The sequence below is a fragment of the Ranitomeya imitator genome, chromosome 4, assembly GCF_032444005.1.
Source record: "Ranitomeya imitator isolate aRanImi1 chromosome 4, aRanImi1.pri, whole genome shotgun sequence".
NCBI classification, from domain to species: Eukaryota; Metazoa; Chordata; class Amphibia; order Anura; family Dendrobatidae; genus Ranitomeya; species Ranitomeya imitator.
This window is the reverse complement of record NC_091285.1, coordinates 452,288,446-452,306,096: the sequence shown is the minus strand read 5'-3', so window position 1 is coordinate 452,306,096 and position 17,651 is coordinate 452,288,446. Positions and strand designations below refer to the sequence as shown.

General features: G+C 38.9%; 1 protein-coding gene across 1 annotated transcript in view; it reads left to right on the top strand.

Annotated features, from left to right (window-relative positions):
* The window catches only part of LOC138676451 (uncharacterized), a 101,891-nt gene that overhangs the window by 45,265 nt on the left and 38,975 nt on the right, over positions 1-17,651 (top strand). The window contains exon 3 of the mRNA XM_069765760.1: positions 8,621-11,922. Within this exon, the coding sequence (XP_069621861.1) occupies positions 8,621-11,922 (3,302 nt within the window). The remainder of the gene's footprint in view (positions 1-8,620; positions 11,923-17,651) is intronic.

Genomic DNA, 17,651 nt, shown 5'->3' with positions numbered 1-17,651 from the left:
ATGTTACACCTTGTGTCACAATTGCTAAATATAAAAGGCCTGGCTGGGCCGAGAAGAGGGAGTTGGCTCCAGGACAGGTTGTGTGTCTGCTAGGTGGGCTTACAGCCACCATCGTCACAGAATCAGCCGAGAGCGGTCAGACACTGGTCAGATCCACGCCCCATGCCAGTAGAAGTCTGTAACCAGCGCCAGTAGAAGTCCATGACCAGCCCCAATAGAAGCTTGTGACCAGTGCCAGTAGAAGTCTGTGATTAGTGCCAGTAGAAGATCCGTAAGTGGAGCCAGTAGAAGTTCATGACTAGATCCAAACCAGGTTTCGAAGACAATCTGGCAGATGCAGAAAACTGTTCCTGTGTGCCGTTATTACAGTATAGACATACAGTACAGGGTGTGGGCTGGGGCCGTGCTTCAGGGAACAGAGATGGGCATATTTAGGACATGTGGCCTAGTGGAAAATATTGGTGACCCCCGCCAGAGGTGTTTATAGAGCTTACCAAGGGGACGGGCTTAGTACTGAGAGTGATTCCCATGATATTGTATTTAGTTGTATTGCTGTGCCATAATATACTGTATTAACCCTATTACATTTACCATAATGAACAGTCTATAATTTTAAGGGTAGATTTATTTTAACATTGAGAGGTAGAATATCAAAATAAAAATCCAGAAAATCGCATCGTATAAATTATATAAATGTATTTGCATTTTGCAGTGAGAAATAAGTATTTGATCCCCTACCAACCATTAAGAGTTCTGGCTCCTACAGACCAGTTAGATGATCCTAATCAACTTATTACCTGCATTAAAGACAGCTGTCTTACATAGTCACCTTTATAAAAGACACCTGTCCACAGACTCAATTAATCAGTCAGGCTCTAACCTCTAGAACACGGGCAAGACAAAAGAGCTTTATAAGGATGTCAGGGACAAGACCATAGACCTGCACAAAGCTGGAATGGGCTACAAAACCATAAGTAAGATGCTGGGTGAGAAGGAGACAACTGTTGGTGCAATAGTAAGAAAATGGAAGAAATACAAAATGACTGTCAATCGACATTGATCTGAGGCACCATGCAAAATCTCACCTCATGGGGTGTCCTTGATCATGAGGAACGTGAGAGATCAGCCTAAAACTACACGGAGGGAACTTGTTAATGATCTCAAGGCAGCTGGGACCACAGTCACCAAGAAAACCATTGGTAGCACATTATGCCGTAAAGGTCCCCCTGCTCAAGTGCAGGTCCATCTGAAGTTTGCCAATGAACACCTGGACAATTCTGTGAGTGATTGGGAGAAGGTGTTGTGGTCAGATGAGACAAAAATTGAGCTCTTTGGCATTAACTCAACTTGCCGTGTTTGGAGGAAGAGAAATGCTGCCTATGACCCAAAGAACACCGCTCCCACTGTCTAGCAAGGAGGTGGAAACAGTATGTTTTGGGGGTGTTTCTCTATTAAGGGCACAGGACTACTTCACCGCATCAATGGGAGAGTAAAGAACCCAATCAACCAATCTATGGACAGCCAGGAAACAACCCAGTCCAGGATTTATATCAAAATATGCCTTTATTGTGTGATCCTTGTGGCAACAATTAAAAACAATAAAACAATATCATATAAAACAAATAACTCAGTATGCATCACAGGACATATCATAACATTATACTGGCGGACCCAATACCAAATAATAAGTCCCTTACTAGATAAAAAACAAGGTGTAAATCAATATAACCCTTGTATAAAAAATGTCAAAGGCTAAAGTGTGCAGTGCATAAACTTTGCATTTATCCACTCCAAAGTTAATCATATAAGATGCAATGTACTAAAAAAATCAAATTGCATATATCCACTCCAGAATTATTAACCCCTTCGCGACACGCGCCGTACTAGTACTGCGCTGCCGGCACTGCATTAGTGCCAGCAGCAGTACTAGTACGGCGCACCGATCACCGCGGTCTCGCGCTGAGCGCCGCGGTGATCGGGTGCGGGTGTCAGCTGTATACGACAGCTGACACCCCGCAGCAATGCCCACGATCGGCGCTATCGCCGATCGCGGGCATTTAACCCCTCTGATGCCGCTGTCAGTAGAGACAGCGGCATAGAGAGGGATCGCGCAGGGACGGGGGCTCCCTGCGCTCTCCCACCGGAGCAACGCAATGAGATCGCGTTGCTCCGGTGACCCGGAAGGAGTCCCCGGATCCAAGATGGCCGCCGGACTCCTTCCGGGTCATGAAGTGACCTGGCTAGCCGGCGCCTGCTGAGAGCAGGCGCTGGAAAGCCAGCTAAGCTGCCTGTCAGATCGTTGATCTGACAGTGTGCTATGCACAGTGTCAGATCAACGATCTGATCTAATACAGGGATGTCCCACCCTGGGACAATGTTAGAAAGTAAAAAAAAAAAAAAAATAGAATGTGTAAAAAAAAATAAAAAAAAATCCCCAAATAAAAAAAAAAAAACATTTCCCAATAAATCCATTTATTTATGTAAAAAAAAAAAAAACAATAAATGTACACATATTTGGTATCGCCGCGTCCGTAACGACCCGCTCTATAAAACTATCCCACTAGTTAACCCCTTCAGTGAACACCGCAAAAAAAAAAAAAAAAAAACAAGGCAAAAAAACAACGCTTTATTATCATACAGGCGAACAAAAGTGGAATAACACGCGATCAAAACGACGGATATAAATAACCATGGTACCGCTGAAAACGTCATCTTGTCCCGCAAAAAAAAAGCTGCCATACAGCATCATCAGCAGAAAAATAAAAAAGTTATAGCTCTCAGAATAATGCGATGCAAAAACAATTATTTTTTTATATAAAATAGTTTTTATTGTGTAAAAGCGCCAAAACATAAAAAAATTACATAAATGAGGTATCGCTGTAATCGTACTGACCCGAAGAATAAAACTGCTTAATCCATTTTACCACACGTGGAACGGTATAAACGCCTCCCCCAAAAGAAATTCATGAATAGCTGGTTTTTGTTCATTCTGCCTCCCAAAAATCGGAATAAAAAGCGATCAAAAAATGTCATCTGCCCGACAATGTTACCAATAAAAACGTCAACTCGTCCCGCAAAAAACAAGACCTCATATGACTCTGTGGGCCAAAATATGGATAAATTATAGCTCTCAAAATGTGGTGATGCAAAAACTATTTTTTGCAATAAAAAGCGTCTTTTAGTGTGTGACAGCTGCCAATCATAAAAATCCGCCAAAAAAGCGCTATAAAAGTAAATCAAACCCCCCCTTCATCACCCCCTTAGTTAGGGAAAAATAATAAAATGTAAAAAAATGTATTTATTTCCATTTTCCCATTAGTGCTAGGGTTAGGGCTAGGGTTAGGGCTAGGGCTAGAATTAGGGCTAGGGTTAGGGTTAGGGCTAGGGCTATGGTTAGGGCTAGGGTTAGGGCTAGGGTTAGGGCTAGGGTTAGGGTTAGGGTTAGGGTTAGGGTTGGGGTTAGGGTTTCAGTTATAATTGGGGGTTTCCACTGTTTAGGCACATCAGGGGCTCTCCAAACGCGACATGGCGTCCGATCTCAATTCCAGCCAATTCTGCTTTGAAAAAGTAAAACAGGGCTCCTTCCCTTCCGAGTTCTCCTGTGTGCCCAAACAGTGGTTCCCCCCAACATATGGGGTATCAGCGTTCTCAGGACAAGTTGGACAACAACTTTTGGGGTCCAATTTGTCCTGTTACCCTTGGGAAAATAAAAACATAGGGGATAAAATATCATTTTCGTCGAAAAAAAAATATTTTTTATTTTCACGGCTCTGCGTTATAAACTGTAGTGAAACACTTGTTGGTTCAAAGCTCTCACAGCACATCTAGATAAGTTCCTTTGGGGGTCTAGTTTCCAATATGGGGTCACTTGTGGGGGGGTTCTACTGTTTAGGTACATCAGGGGCTCTGCAAATGCAACATGACGCCTGCAGACCAATCCATCTAAGTCTGCATTTCAAATGGCACTCCTTCCCTTCCGAGCTCTGCCGTGCACCCAAACAGTGGTTCCCCCCAACATATGGGGTATCAGCGTTCTCAGGACAAGTTGGACAACAACTTTTGGGGTCCAATTTGTCCTGTTACCCTTGGGAAAATAAAAACATAGGGGATAAAATATCATTTTCGTGGAAAAAAAAATATTTTTTATTTTCACGGCTCTGCGTTATAAACTGTAGTGAAACACTTGTTGGTTCAAAGCTCTCACAACACATCTAGATAAGTTCCTTGGGGGGTCTAGTTTCCAATATGGGGTCACTTGTGGTGGGTTTCTACTGTTTAGGTACATCAGGGGCTCTGCAAATGCAACATGACACCTGCAGTCCATTCCATCTAAGTCTGCATTTCAAACGGTGCTCCTTCCCTTCCGAGCTCTGCCATGCACTCAAACGGTGGTTCCCCCCCCACATGTGGGGTATCAGCGTACTCAGGACAAATTGGACAATAACATTTGTGGTCCAATTTCTCCTGTTACCCTTGGGAAAAAAAAAATTGCGGGCTAAAACATCATTTTGTGGAAAGAAAAAATTATTTTTTAATTTTCACAATGCTACATTCTAAACTTTAGTGAAACAATTGGGGGTTAAAAGTGCTCACCACACATCTAGATAAGTTCCTTAGGGCGTCTTCTTTCCAAAATGGGGTCACTTGTGGGGGGTTTCCACTGTTAAGGCACGTCAGGGGCTCTCCAAATGCGACATGGTGTCCGATCTCAATTCCAGCCAATTTTGCATTGAAAAGTCAAATGGCACTCCTTCCCTTCCGAGCTCTGCCATGCGCTCAAACAGTGGTTTATCCCCATATATGAAGTATCAACGTACTCAGGACAAATTGCACAACAACTTTTGCGGTCCAATTTATCGTTTTACCCTTGGGAAAATAAAAAATTTGGGGCAAAAAGATCATTTTTTGTGAAAATTAATAAAAAAATTTTTTTATGGCTCTACATTATAAACTTCTGTGAAGCACTTGGAGGTTCAAAGTGCTCACCACACATCTAGATTAGTTCCTTAGGGGGTCTACTTTCCAAAATGGTGTCACCTGTGGGGGTTTCCACTGTTTAGGCACATCAGGGGCTCTCCAATCGTGACATGGGCTCCGATCTCAATTCCAGCAAATCTTGCATTGAAAAGTCAAATAGCGCTCCTTCCCTTCCGAGCTCTGCCATGTGGCCAAACAGTGGTTTACCCCCACATATGGGGTATCGGCGTACTCAGGACAAATTGTACAACGACTTTTGTGGTCCAATTTCTCCTGTTACCCTTGGTAAAATGAAACAAATTGGACCTGAAGTAAAAATTTTGTGAAAAAAAAGTTAAATGTTCAATTTTTTTAAACATTCAAGAAATTCCTGTGAAGCACCTGAAGGGTTAATAAACTTTTTGAATGTGGTTTTGAGTACCTTGAGGGGTGCAGTTTTTAGAATGGTGTCACTTTTGGGCATTTTCTGTCATATAGACCCCTCAAAGTCACTTCAAGTGTGAGGTGGTCCGTAAAAAAATGGTTTTGCAAATTTTGTTGCAAAAATGAGAAATCGCTGGTCAACTTTTAACCCTTATAACGTCCTAACAAAAAAAAATTATGTTTCCAAAATTGTGCTGATGTAAAGCAGACATGTGGGAAATGTTGTTTATTAACTATATTATGTGATATAACTCTCTAATTTAAGGGCATAAAAACTAAGAGTTTGAAAATTGCTAAATTTTCATAATTTCCGACAAATTTTTGTTTTTTTCACAAATAAATGCAAGTCATATCGAAGAAGTTTTACCACTATCATGAAGTACAATATGTCACGAGAAAACAGTGTCAGAATCACCAGGATCCGTTGAAGCGTTTCAGAGTTATAACCTCATAAAGTGACAATGGTCAGAATTGTAAAAATTGGCCCTGTCACTTAGGTGAAAACAGGCTTTGGGGTGAAGGGGTTAAAGTGCAAATGTGCTGAGAGAGCTTTGAACACGCAAACCATGTGCTTGAATCAAACAAAATTTGATAAGTGCTAAAAAGGACTCAAGATGATTATATGTATATACCTTTACGGGTCGCCTTGTCCTGTGATAACGCACCCCGACACACGTTTCGGACAATTTCCTTCATCAGGGGGTAATTATGTAGGTCCGAAGGATATTTTTATACTGTGCATCCTCCTATCTCTGTCGCCCCCAGTATTGCCGGCGCATGTGCGGTCAGGACGACCCGGAAGTCTGAGCACCCGCCCCACGTGACCGGATGTACGGGGCCAAGTACCCAACATTTCCAAGGACACGGGGACGTGGTCTGCACAGACTCCGGATCACAGACCGAGCATGCGCACCACCCGGAGTGCAGTATAGGAGGCATGCATGAAGATATGGGTAACTATACTACATAGAAAAAATCCATGACATTGTGGGTCACTATGCTACATGGCGAAACATAATATTTTATACTGCATATGTTTCTGGAGATCTCACCGATATAATAATTGCATTTATGCTAATATATCCCAACATTAACTCATACCTCACTTGAATATAATATAATATATACTTTAAATTAATGCAATGACAATATATAATCCACATGATGTTAATTATAAATATATACAAAATACATATGTGCATGTAAATAAAAAAATATACTATACATATTTATAAATCCATCAAATTAATCCATCAATACATCATTCCTTCAACAATAATAAACTAGATGGGTCAGTATAAAATGAAAAAACTCTTCTGAAAATACATACATACATATATACACATACACACACATGCATATATATATATGCATACATATATGCATATGTGAGAAAATACATATGTGGGCATAAATACAGAATAAAAAAATCTATATATATAAAAAAATATATTATATGTGGGTATAAATCATACAAACTATAATAATCTTAATATAAAAGTTACTAAAAAATACATTATTTTCCATCTTTGCCATATCCAGTCCACACATAATTGCCACAGAGGTCTGAATTTTAATACATATTATATCTTTTTAGATCTGTACTTACCTTGCACTTTAAGTGGCTTGTGGGTTTTCTGGTGGTATGGAGGATCCGGGATTGTCTGTGGACCGGATTGGAGATTCTCATTGGAATGATGTTCCGGGTGGAATTCGTTAGCCTCTGTGGCGATTATGGTAGTGCAGTGTAAAAATTGCACAATTTCTATTTTTTAATATAGATCTCGATATGAAAAAATGATTACCAACATTTTTTAATAACATATATTAAACACAAGGAAACTTAGTTAAACAGTAGATAATCTTCTGATGACACATTTCCTTTCATTTCAGTTAGTGATTAACCCTTGACGACATGTGCCGTACTTTGATTTGGACTCTGGTAATGAGCCCACATCTTTCCGGGCACATGTCAGCTGTTTTGAACAGCTGACACGTGCCCCTAACAGCCCCACCAGTGGATGTTAACCCGTTAACATGCAAAAAGTCAAAAACAAATGTTTTTAAAAATATAAAAAAAATAAAAAATATATAAAAGTTCAAATCACCACCCATTCGCTCCATTCAAAATAAAACAATTAAAAACATATATGCATATATTTGGTATTGCCGCGTTCCGAATTGCCAGATCTATCAAGCTATAAAAAGAATTAAACTGATTGGTAAACGGCGTAATGAAAACAAATGTCAAAGTGCCAGAATTACGTTTTTTTGGTTGCCACAACATTGCATTAAAATGCAATAACGGGCAATCAAAATATCATATCCACACCAAAATGGTATCATTAGCTCGGCACACAAAAAATAAGCCCTCACCCAGCCCCAGATCATGATAATTGGAGACACCAGGAGTCTCTGAAAATTACGCAATTTTTTTTTAAACAATCTTTGGATTTTTTTTTCACCATTTAAATAAAAAACAATCTAGACATGTTTGATGTCTACGAACTCATAATGACCTGAAGAATTATAATGGCATGTCAGTTTTAGTATTTGGTGAACATGTTAAAATTAAAATCCAAAAAACTGTTGTGGAATTGCACTTATTTTGAAATTTCACCGCACTTGGAATTTTCTTCCCATTTTCAAGTACAGAATATGGTAAAACCAATTGTATCGTTCAAGAATACAACTGATCCCACAAAAAACAAGCCCTCTCATGGCCATACTGAGGGAAAAATAAAAAAGTTATTGCTCTGGGAAGAAAGGGAGCAAAAAACAAAAACGAAAAAACTAAAAAGGGCTGCGGCGTTAAGGGGTTAAAGGAAAGACGCAGGCCAAGATTCATATTTTTTTTTTCAAAACTGTTTAGATTAACATAGAGCAGCATAGATCCTACATAGCTTTAGACAGGCATTTCCAGGTTTTCACTACTGCTGAATTCAGTTTGTTAATGAGCATTTTATTTATTTTTTTACAATGCCATTATGACATACTACTATATTACAAAATGCCCTTCTGCCAACTCACTTTGAATGATAGCTATATTTTACGTTTTAACAAAGTCCATTCAGTTTACCCTGGGCTATGTTACATAACACATTTTTCAATTGCCTTAAAACCGTGTACATTTTGAAGTAATTATTTAGTCAACCATTGTTAATGCTTTGTATGTTTTTTAAATGTAATGCTATAACTTTTATATTTATTACACTTACAGTAGAAACAACTCAACAAATTACTAGCACCACAACACTATCCGGAATTGATGTGACTTCAAGAACCTCTACTATTATGAATACTTCAACGTCAGCCATAACAGCTTCTGGCAACAATACTTCACTATCAACCTCAAATTCCTATAACACTTCTACTTCAACCATAGTTCTCAATAATACAACAGCTCTAGATAAAACAACAGCAATGCTATATGCAATTCCTTCAACAAATGAAACTTCATTAACAGTAACATCAACTTCATCACACGCAGTTGAACTCTCAATTTCCTCAACATCATCACCAGGTTTATTAACAACATCCAATATTACAACACCACCGCCAGCCTCATTACCCTCCAATAATTTAACTCTATCAACAAGTTCAGCTATATCTACATCAAAAGCAACACAACCTTCCAATGAGTCATCACTGTCTCAAGCTACAGCAACATCCTCCAATATCACAACACTTATGCCAACTTCATCATCATCAAATACTTCAACATTATCAACAAGTTTAGCACTATCAACAACACAAACAATGCACACTTCCAATACATCTACATCATCCCAGGTAACATCACAAACATCCAATATTACAACATATCTGTCAACCTCCAACACTTCAACATTATCAGAAAGTTCAACATTATCAACATCACATACTATGCAAACATCCAACACATCAGCATCATCCCAAAGTACATTAGCAATAACATCCAACAGTACAACCATTCTACCAGCTATATCACCCTTAAATACTTCAACATTATCATCAAGTTCTACTCCATTAACATCACAAACAATGCAATCTCCCAACATATCAGCATCATCTCAAGATACATCACAAACAACATCAAACATTACAACATCTCTATCAACTTTATTATCCTCTAATACTTCAACGTTATCAACAAATTCAACTCCAATAACACCACAAGCAATGCAGTCTTCCAACATGTCAACATCATCCCATTTTACCTCAGCACCAACATCTAACATTACAACCTCTCAGTTAACTTCAACACCCTCCAATGCTTCAGCATCATCAGGTTCAACGTTATTCACTTCACAAGCAACACAATCTGCCAACTCATCAACATCATCCCAAGTTACATCAGTAACAACATCCAACATTACAACATTTCTGCCAACTTCAACACCCTCCAACACTTCAACATTATCAATTAATTCTCTATTAACAACACAAGCCCTGCAATCTACAAACATGTCAACATCATCACAAATGACATCAACAACATCAAATATCACATCTCTGCAAACGTCATCACCCTCTAATGCATCATTATCAACAAGTTCAACTCATTTAACTACAAAAGACATGCAGTCTTCCAACACGTCAGCATCATCCGACATTACATCAGCAACAACATCTAACATTACAACATCTCTGTCAACTTCATTATCCTCCAATACTTCAACATTATCAAGTTCAACATTATTCACTTCACAAGCAACACAATCTACCAACTCATCAGCATCACCTCAAGTTACATCAGCAGCTAGTAACATTTCAGATTCAACAGTTAACTCCTCATCAACATCATCACCAGTTACATTAACATCCACCAACACAACTTCACTTCAAGTTACATCAGCAGCAGCATCCAACATTACAACATCTCATCCAACTACTAGTAACATTTCATATTCAACAGTTAACTCCTCATCAACATCATCACCAGGTACAATAACATCCACCAACACAACTTCACTTCAAGTTACATCAGCAGCGGCATCCAACATTACAACATCTCATTCAACTACTAGTAACATTTCATATTCAACAGTTAACTCCTCAACAACATCATCACCAGTTACATTAACATCCACCAACACATCCTCACCTCAAATTACATCAGCAGCAACATCCAACATTACATCTCATCCAACTACTAGTAACATGTCATATTCAACAGTTAACTCCTCATCAACATCATCACCAGTTACATTAACATCCACCAACACAAGTTCACTTCAAGTTACATCAGCAGCAGCATCCAACATTACAACATCTCATCCAACTACTAGTAACATTTCATATTCAACAGTTAACTCCTCATCAACATCATCACCAGGTACATTAACATCCACCAACACAACTTCACTTCAAGTTACATCAGCAGCGGCATCCAACATTACAACATCTCATCCAACTACCAGTAACATTTCATATTCAACAGTTAACTCCTCATCAACATCATCACCAGTTACATTAACATCCACCAACACATCCTCACCTCAAATTACATCAGCAGCAACATCCAACATTACATCTCATCCAACTACTAGTAACATGTCAGATTCAACAGTTAACTCCTCATCAACATCATCACCAGTTACATTAACATCCACCAACACAAGTTCACTTCAAGTTACATCAGCAGCAGCATCCAACATTACAACATCTCATCCAACTACTAGTAACATTTCATATTCAACAGTTAACTCCTCATCAACATCATCACCAGGTACATTAACATCCACCAACACAACTTCACTTCAAGTTACATCAGCAGCAGCATCCAACATTACAACATCTCATCCAACTACTAGTAACATTTCAGATTCAACAGTTAACTCCTCATCAACATCATCACCAGTTACATTAACATCCACCAACACATCTTCACCTCAAATTACATCAGCAGCAACATCCAACATTACAACATCTCATCCAACTACTAGTAACATTTCATATTCAACAGTTAACTCCACATCAACATCATCACCAGTTACATTAACATCCACCAACACATCTTCACCTCAAATTACATCAGCAGCAACATCCAACATTACAACATCTCATCCAACTACTAGTAACATTTCATATTCAACAGTTAACTCCTCATCAACATCATCACCAGTTACATTAACATCCACCAACACATCTTCACCTCAAATTACATCAGCAGCAACATCCAACATTACAACATCTCATCCAACTACTAGTAACATGTCAGATTCAACAGTTAACTCCTCATCAACATCATCGCCAGTTACATTAACATCCACCAACACAACTTCAGGAATGATTATATTACCATCCACTACCACAATGACATCGTTAGTTACTAGTATTTCATCACAAGGTACAAAAGAAGACAACAATTTAACAACTATATCCAGCTCAACCAGCAAAGCAATCTCACAAGCAACCACCGCCATACCTACTGCTGTTGTTCCACTTGAGTTTAAGATTGTTAATAAAAACTTTACTGAAGATTTAAAGAACAAATCATCAGAAGTATATATTAATTTCACGTCTAATATTGAGAATCAGGTAAGAACGCTTAAATAATTTGTTAACCATTTTAGACACAAGATTTCTAGTAAAATTTTTCCCCACAAATAACACTAAAGTCAAATAATACCACTTCCAATGAGCTTTACATGACTTTGAAAAGAAATAGAATAATTCAAATGCGTCCCAGAGATTCAGCGCTCTGCTGCATTGATAAGAGGATGTGCGGAGGAACAGATTGGGAATGGGGCTGGAGAGTGAGCAGTAAGGTGATTATAAGCATTTTTTTTTACCTTTGATGGCACTTTATGGTTTAGAAAAATGCCTGCCAGCCGTCATTTTGCTTAATTCACTCTGAAGCAAATTAAAAAAAAACATGTATTTTGGCAAATGCAGATTTTTTTGCATTATTCAAATAGAATTCAATTCCACGCAAATACAACTCCGGAAAAAATTAAGAGACCACCACATCAAAACCTTGTCATGGGTAGTCCAATCTCCAGACCTCAACCCCATTGAAAACCTCTGGAATGTAAACAAGAGGATGATGGATAGTCACAAGCCACCAAACAAAGAAGAACTGCTTAAATTTTTGCCCCAGAAGCAATGTGAGAGACTGGTGGAAAGCATGCCAAGATACGTGAAAGCTGTGATTAAAAATCACGGTTATTCCACAAAATATTGATTTCTGAACTCTTCTTGAGTTAAAACATTAGTATTGTTGTTTCCATATGATTATGAACTTGTTTTCTTTGCATTATTTGAGGTCTAAAAGCACTGTTTTTTTAAAAAAAAATTGACCTTTTTTCAACAATTTATATTTCACTTTTATTTTTCCAGAGGTGTATATTTGCTCATCCCCACTAATAAAGTCCTCCAATTTATGACCTTTGGTGTATCCATACATCCAGGGCACCTGGTACTTAATGACCTTGGACATATATATACATACTTGCGATTTTGCGTGCACAAAGGCTGTGCGCACGTGAATGCCGCTGGGTGTCAGCTGATTCTCTCAGTGCTAGGAGCAGTGTCCACACCACTTCCAGCACTTTAACCCCCTAAATGCTGCAATCTCTGTGATTGCATTATTTAGTGAGCAGGCAGTGGGAAGAAAGCCCCTCTTTTCTTGCATCGATGTCATCGTGGGCTATTGCTACCATAGTGACACAATGTCATCATGACGACATCCGGGTCACCGGGCACTAGACAGCTCACCACACATCTAAATAAGTTCATAGAGGGTGTCTAGTTTCCAAAATGGTGTCACTTGTGGAGGGTTTCCACTGTTTAGGCACATCAGGGGCTCTCCAAATGCGACATGGTATTATTAAATATTCCAGCTAATTTTGGATTCAAAAAGTCAAATGCTGCTCCTTCTTTTTCAAGTCCTGCTGTGTGCTTATACAGTAGTTCCCCCACGTATAAAGTATCAACGTGCTCAGGAGAAATTGCACAACAAGTTTTATGGTGCAATTTCTCCTGTTACCCTTGTGAAAATACAAAATTTGTGGCTAAAAAACTTTTTTTGTGATTTTTTTTTATTTTCGCAGCTCAATATTATAAACTTCTGTGAAGCATCTGGGGGTTCAAAGTGCTCACCACACATCTGGGGTCTAGTTTCGAAATTGTTGCCACTTGTGGGGGGTTTCCACTATTTAGGGATATCAGGCGCTTTCCAAAAAAAACATAGCATCTCCTAATTATTCCAGCATATTTTGCATTCAAAAAGTTAAATGGTGCTCCTTCCCTTCCAATCCCTGCTGTTGCCCAAACAGTAGATGTCCCCCACATATGGGGTATCGGCATGCTCAGGAGAAATTACACAGCAAATTGTATGGTGCAATTTCTCCTGTTACCCTTGTTAGAATGCAAAATTTGGGGCTAAAAAACATTTTGTGGGAAAAATGTGATTTTTTTTAGTTTCACGGCTCAACTTTAAACTCCAAGGTGCTTCATAGAAGTTTCTAAAGTGCTCAACACAAATCTACATAAGTTCCCTGTGGGGTCTAGTTTCCAAAATGGTGTCACTTGTGGGAATTTTCCACTGTTTAGGCACATCAGGGGCTCTCAAAACATGGACATGGCGTCCGCTAATTATTTCAGCAATTTTTGCATTCAAAAAGTCAAATGGCACTCCTTCCCTTCTGAGACCTGCTGTGCACCCAAACAGTGGTTTTCCCCCACAAACGGAGTATGGACATGCTCATGAGAAATTGCACAGCAAATTTTTGGGTCTATTTTTTTTCCTGTTACCCTTGCAAAAATAAAAAATTGGGTCTAAAGTAGCATTTTTGTGACAAAAAATTAAATGTTCATTCCAAAAATTCCTGTGAAGCACCTGAAGGATCAATGCATTTCTTGAATGTGGTTTGAGCACCTTGAAGGGTGCAGTTTTTAGAATGGTATCACACTTGGGTATTTTCTGTCATATAAGCTCAAAGTCACTTCAAATGCGATATGGTCCCTAAAAAAATAGTTTTGTAAAAAAAATATGCTTGAGAAATTGTGCTGATGTAAAGTTGGCATGTGGGAAATGTTATTTATTAACTATTTTATCTGATATAACTCTCTGATTTAAAGTGAACCTGTCAGCATGATTGTGCTTAGTAACCTACAGACAGTGTCTGATTGGTGCTGTTATACTGATTAAAATGATATCTTGGTTGATGAAATCCATCTTGTGGTTGTTGTTTAATTGTTGTTTGCAGTTTTCAGTTAATGAGAATCTATTGCTCCTGGGAGGGCCTGTGGGGGGCTTTACGTTGTGCTCTGTTTAGATATTTGTCCTTATGGTTTATGACAGGTCACAGCTCCCTTAGTGACCTGCCCCCTATTTTACACACTGCATATCTTATTGTTTGAAAAAAAAATACATTGGTCATGTAGGCGCCGGGGGTGGCACCTGCGCTGTAGTATGATACAATCTATCATATCCATATTTTCATCAACTTTTGTCATACACATTTCTTGAGGGGAAAAAAACCTTAATCAAAATGGCACCGGCGGCCGTGCCTGCGCAGCAGCATATACGATCTACAATACCCATATTTTAATTTGTTTTTGTCATATAATATGTTTTGTAATTTTTTTTAATTTAACAATAAGATATGTAGTATTTAAAATGAGGACAGGTCACTGAAAGATCAAGGACCTGTCATCATAAGCCACAAGAATCAATATTTAAGCAGAACACCACAAAAAGACCTCCCCACAGACCGGCTCTAAAACACGAGCATATCATTAACTGAAAACTGCAAATACAGTATAGAGTAAATAATAATCACAAGACGGATTTTGTCAGCCAACCTGACATTGTTTGTAGGTTACTGAGCACAATCCTGCTGACAGGTTCACTTTAAGGGCATAAAAATGAAAAGTTGGAAAATTGCAAAATTTTTGTGAAATTTTCATTTTTGTCCCAAAAATAAATGTAAGACATATCAAATAAATTTCACCACTGTCATAAATTACAATATGAACAATCTCAGAATCAGTGGGATCCATTGAAGCGTTCCAGAGTTATTACCACATAAAGTGACAGTGGTCAGAATTGTAAAATTTGGCCTGGTCATGAAGGTTCAAACAGCCTTGGGGGTTAAAGGGGTTAAATACTATGCTAGTTCATTTTTTTTTTTGCTGTGGGCCATTAAATGGTGTTTTCCAAGTTGCTCTGTTCACTTTAAAGTGTACCTGTCAGCAGTTTTGGTCGATACGAGACCAAAGTTGGGATGGGGGCAGATATACAGCATTATAGAATGCTGTATATCAGCCTTGAAAGGCGGTGACCGTATTTTATATCGGCCAAAACTGGAGACAGGTTCCCTTTAAGTCCTAAACACCATAGAACACAAAATGTTTGCATGTTAGTGGGCTGTATTGAAGAAATTGCCTAGATAACGCCATCTCTCATTAACATCACTCAGTGGTTTGCAGCTAAGGGCTGACATTTTACTTCATTGACACTGCTTACACTCTGCAAATAAATATGTTAGAGGGTTCTTGGCTAAATTATTATAGAGATTGGGGGCTCATTTTAGCTATTTCCTCCTACATTTGAACAAGGAAGCGGAAAACATTTCCTGAAATAGAGCAGTGAGATTTCTGTATCAGCAGCACCATGTGCAGAAGTAATGAGTAGGCTGGCTGCAGGGCAGGCTGAGAAAAAAGGGAATGTGTGGTGAAGCGGTAGCCAATATCTGGGGATGCAGCATGTACACATTGTTATTTCCGGTTGTGTTAAAGAAGCACTCCTCCTCCCATCAAACCTTTTATCCTCTTAATAAGTTGCAGTCATCATATTATATAGCAGTGTGTACGGACAATTTGTCATTTTGCCTTTTTTACCCAATTAATCCTTCATTTTTCTATTAGGTCTATGACATTATGTAATTAAAAACAGACTAGCTGAATCCTTCTAAGCTCTATGTAGAAACAGGAGGTCTCTTTTTCCTGCCTGATTCATCCTCCTCTTCAACTCCTGACCTAGCTGCTCCGCTCTTCCCCCTGACGGGGACGTTTACAGTGATTATTCATTCAGGGAAAAGAGACTTCCTGTTTCTGCAGAGAGCTTAGAAGGATTCAGCTCATCTATTTTTAATCACGTGATGTCATAGACCTAATGGAAAACAGAAGAATTAATTGGGTAAAGGGCAAAATGAGCAATTGTAAGTACACAGTGCAGCATAATATGATGACTACACTATATTAACCCCTTTCCGACATTGGGTGTTCGGCGGTGAGCCCACATCTTTCCTGCCATTTGTCAACTGTTTCAAACAGCTGACATGTGCCCGGAACCCGTTAAATGCCGCTGTCAAACGCTGACAGCGGCATTAAACATGCATTTCTGGCAATCGCGCTGGAAATCCGGCCATCGGTGACCCCATCACGTGATTGCGGGTCACCGATGGGTTGGCATGACAACCAGAGGTCTCCTGGAGACCTCTATGGCTGTCAATGCCAGATTGCTATGAGCACCACCTGAACATGGGTCATCAAACATAAACCGTTTTTCTCAAGTAAACTTCCTTATTCATAGATATAAATAAAAAAGTTTACTTCTGAAACGTGTCAGATTTTTGAGGATCTGTGTTCAGTGGTTTTAGCATGTATGGAATAAAGTGATATACTTTAACTCACTTATTGTTTTTTCACATTTAAGATAAAATGGGTATCCATCTAGACTGGTGTTTCCTATGGAAAAATTAATCAAAGCCTGATGGATTAGGATGCACCAAATCCATTAAGTTACACACACCTCCAGACATTTAGGTTGTCAGGGAGCCAGAATTAGAAATCTATCCTGGTTATGAGCTGGAGTAAATTACTGTTCTAAATTATGCCACGTTGTTGTATATTATAGTGAATCTAATAGGCTACAGTTGGCCACATTCCTCAAGCTAAACCCACCCAGTTTTCAAGAAAATATTTAAATAGGTTATCAACTACTGGAAAACCCCCTCAATAGCTTCTCTACCCAACATAAAACATATACACTTACTTACCTCCCAGAACGGTCCTGTCATGTTGGCGCTGTCCCTTACAGCAGTTATGTCATTTGAAGTGATATCTGCTGCCAATCAATGACCGTTGACTGTTTGCTGTATTTCAGTATTCCATCAGAGTAGAAGTTTACTCTGATGGAATATCAATGGCTGTAATTTATCAAGTGCCAGTGAATGGCTACAGAAGTCATGTGACATACCAATGCCATGTGACCACTGGGAGACACAGTGCCAACGTTTCAGGAACAGCGTATGTTTGGG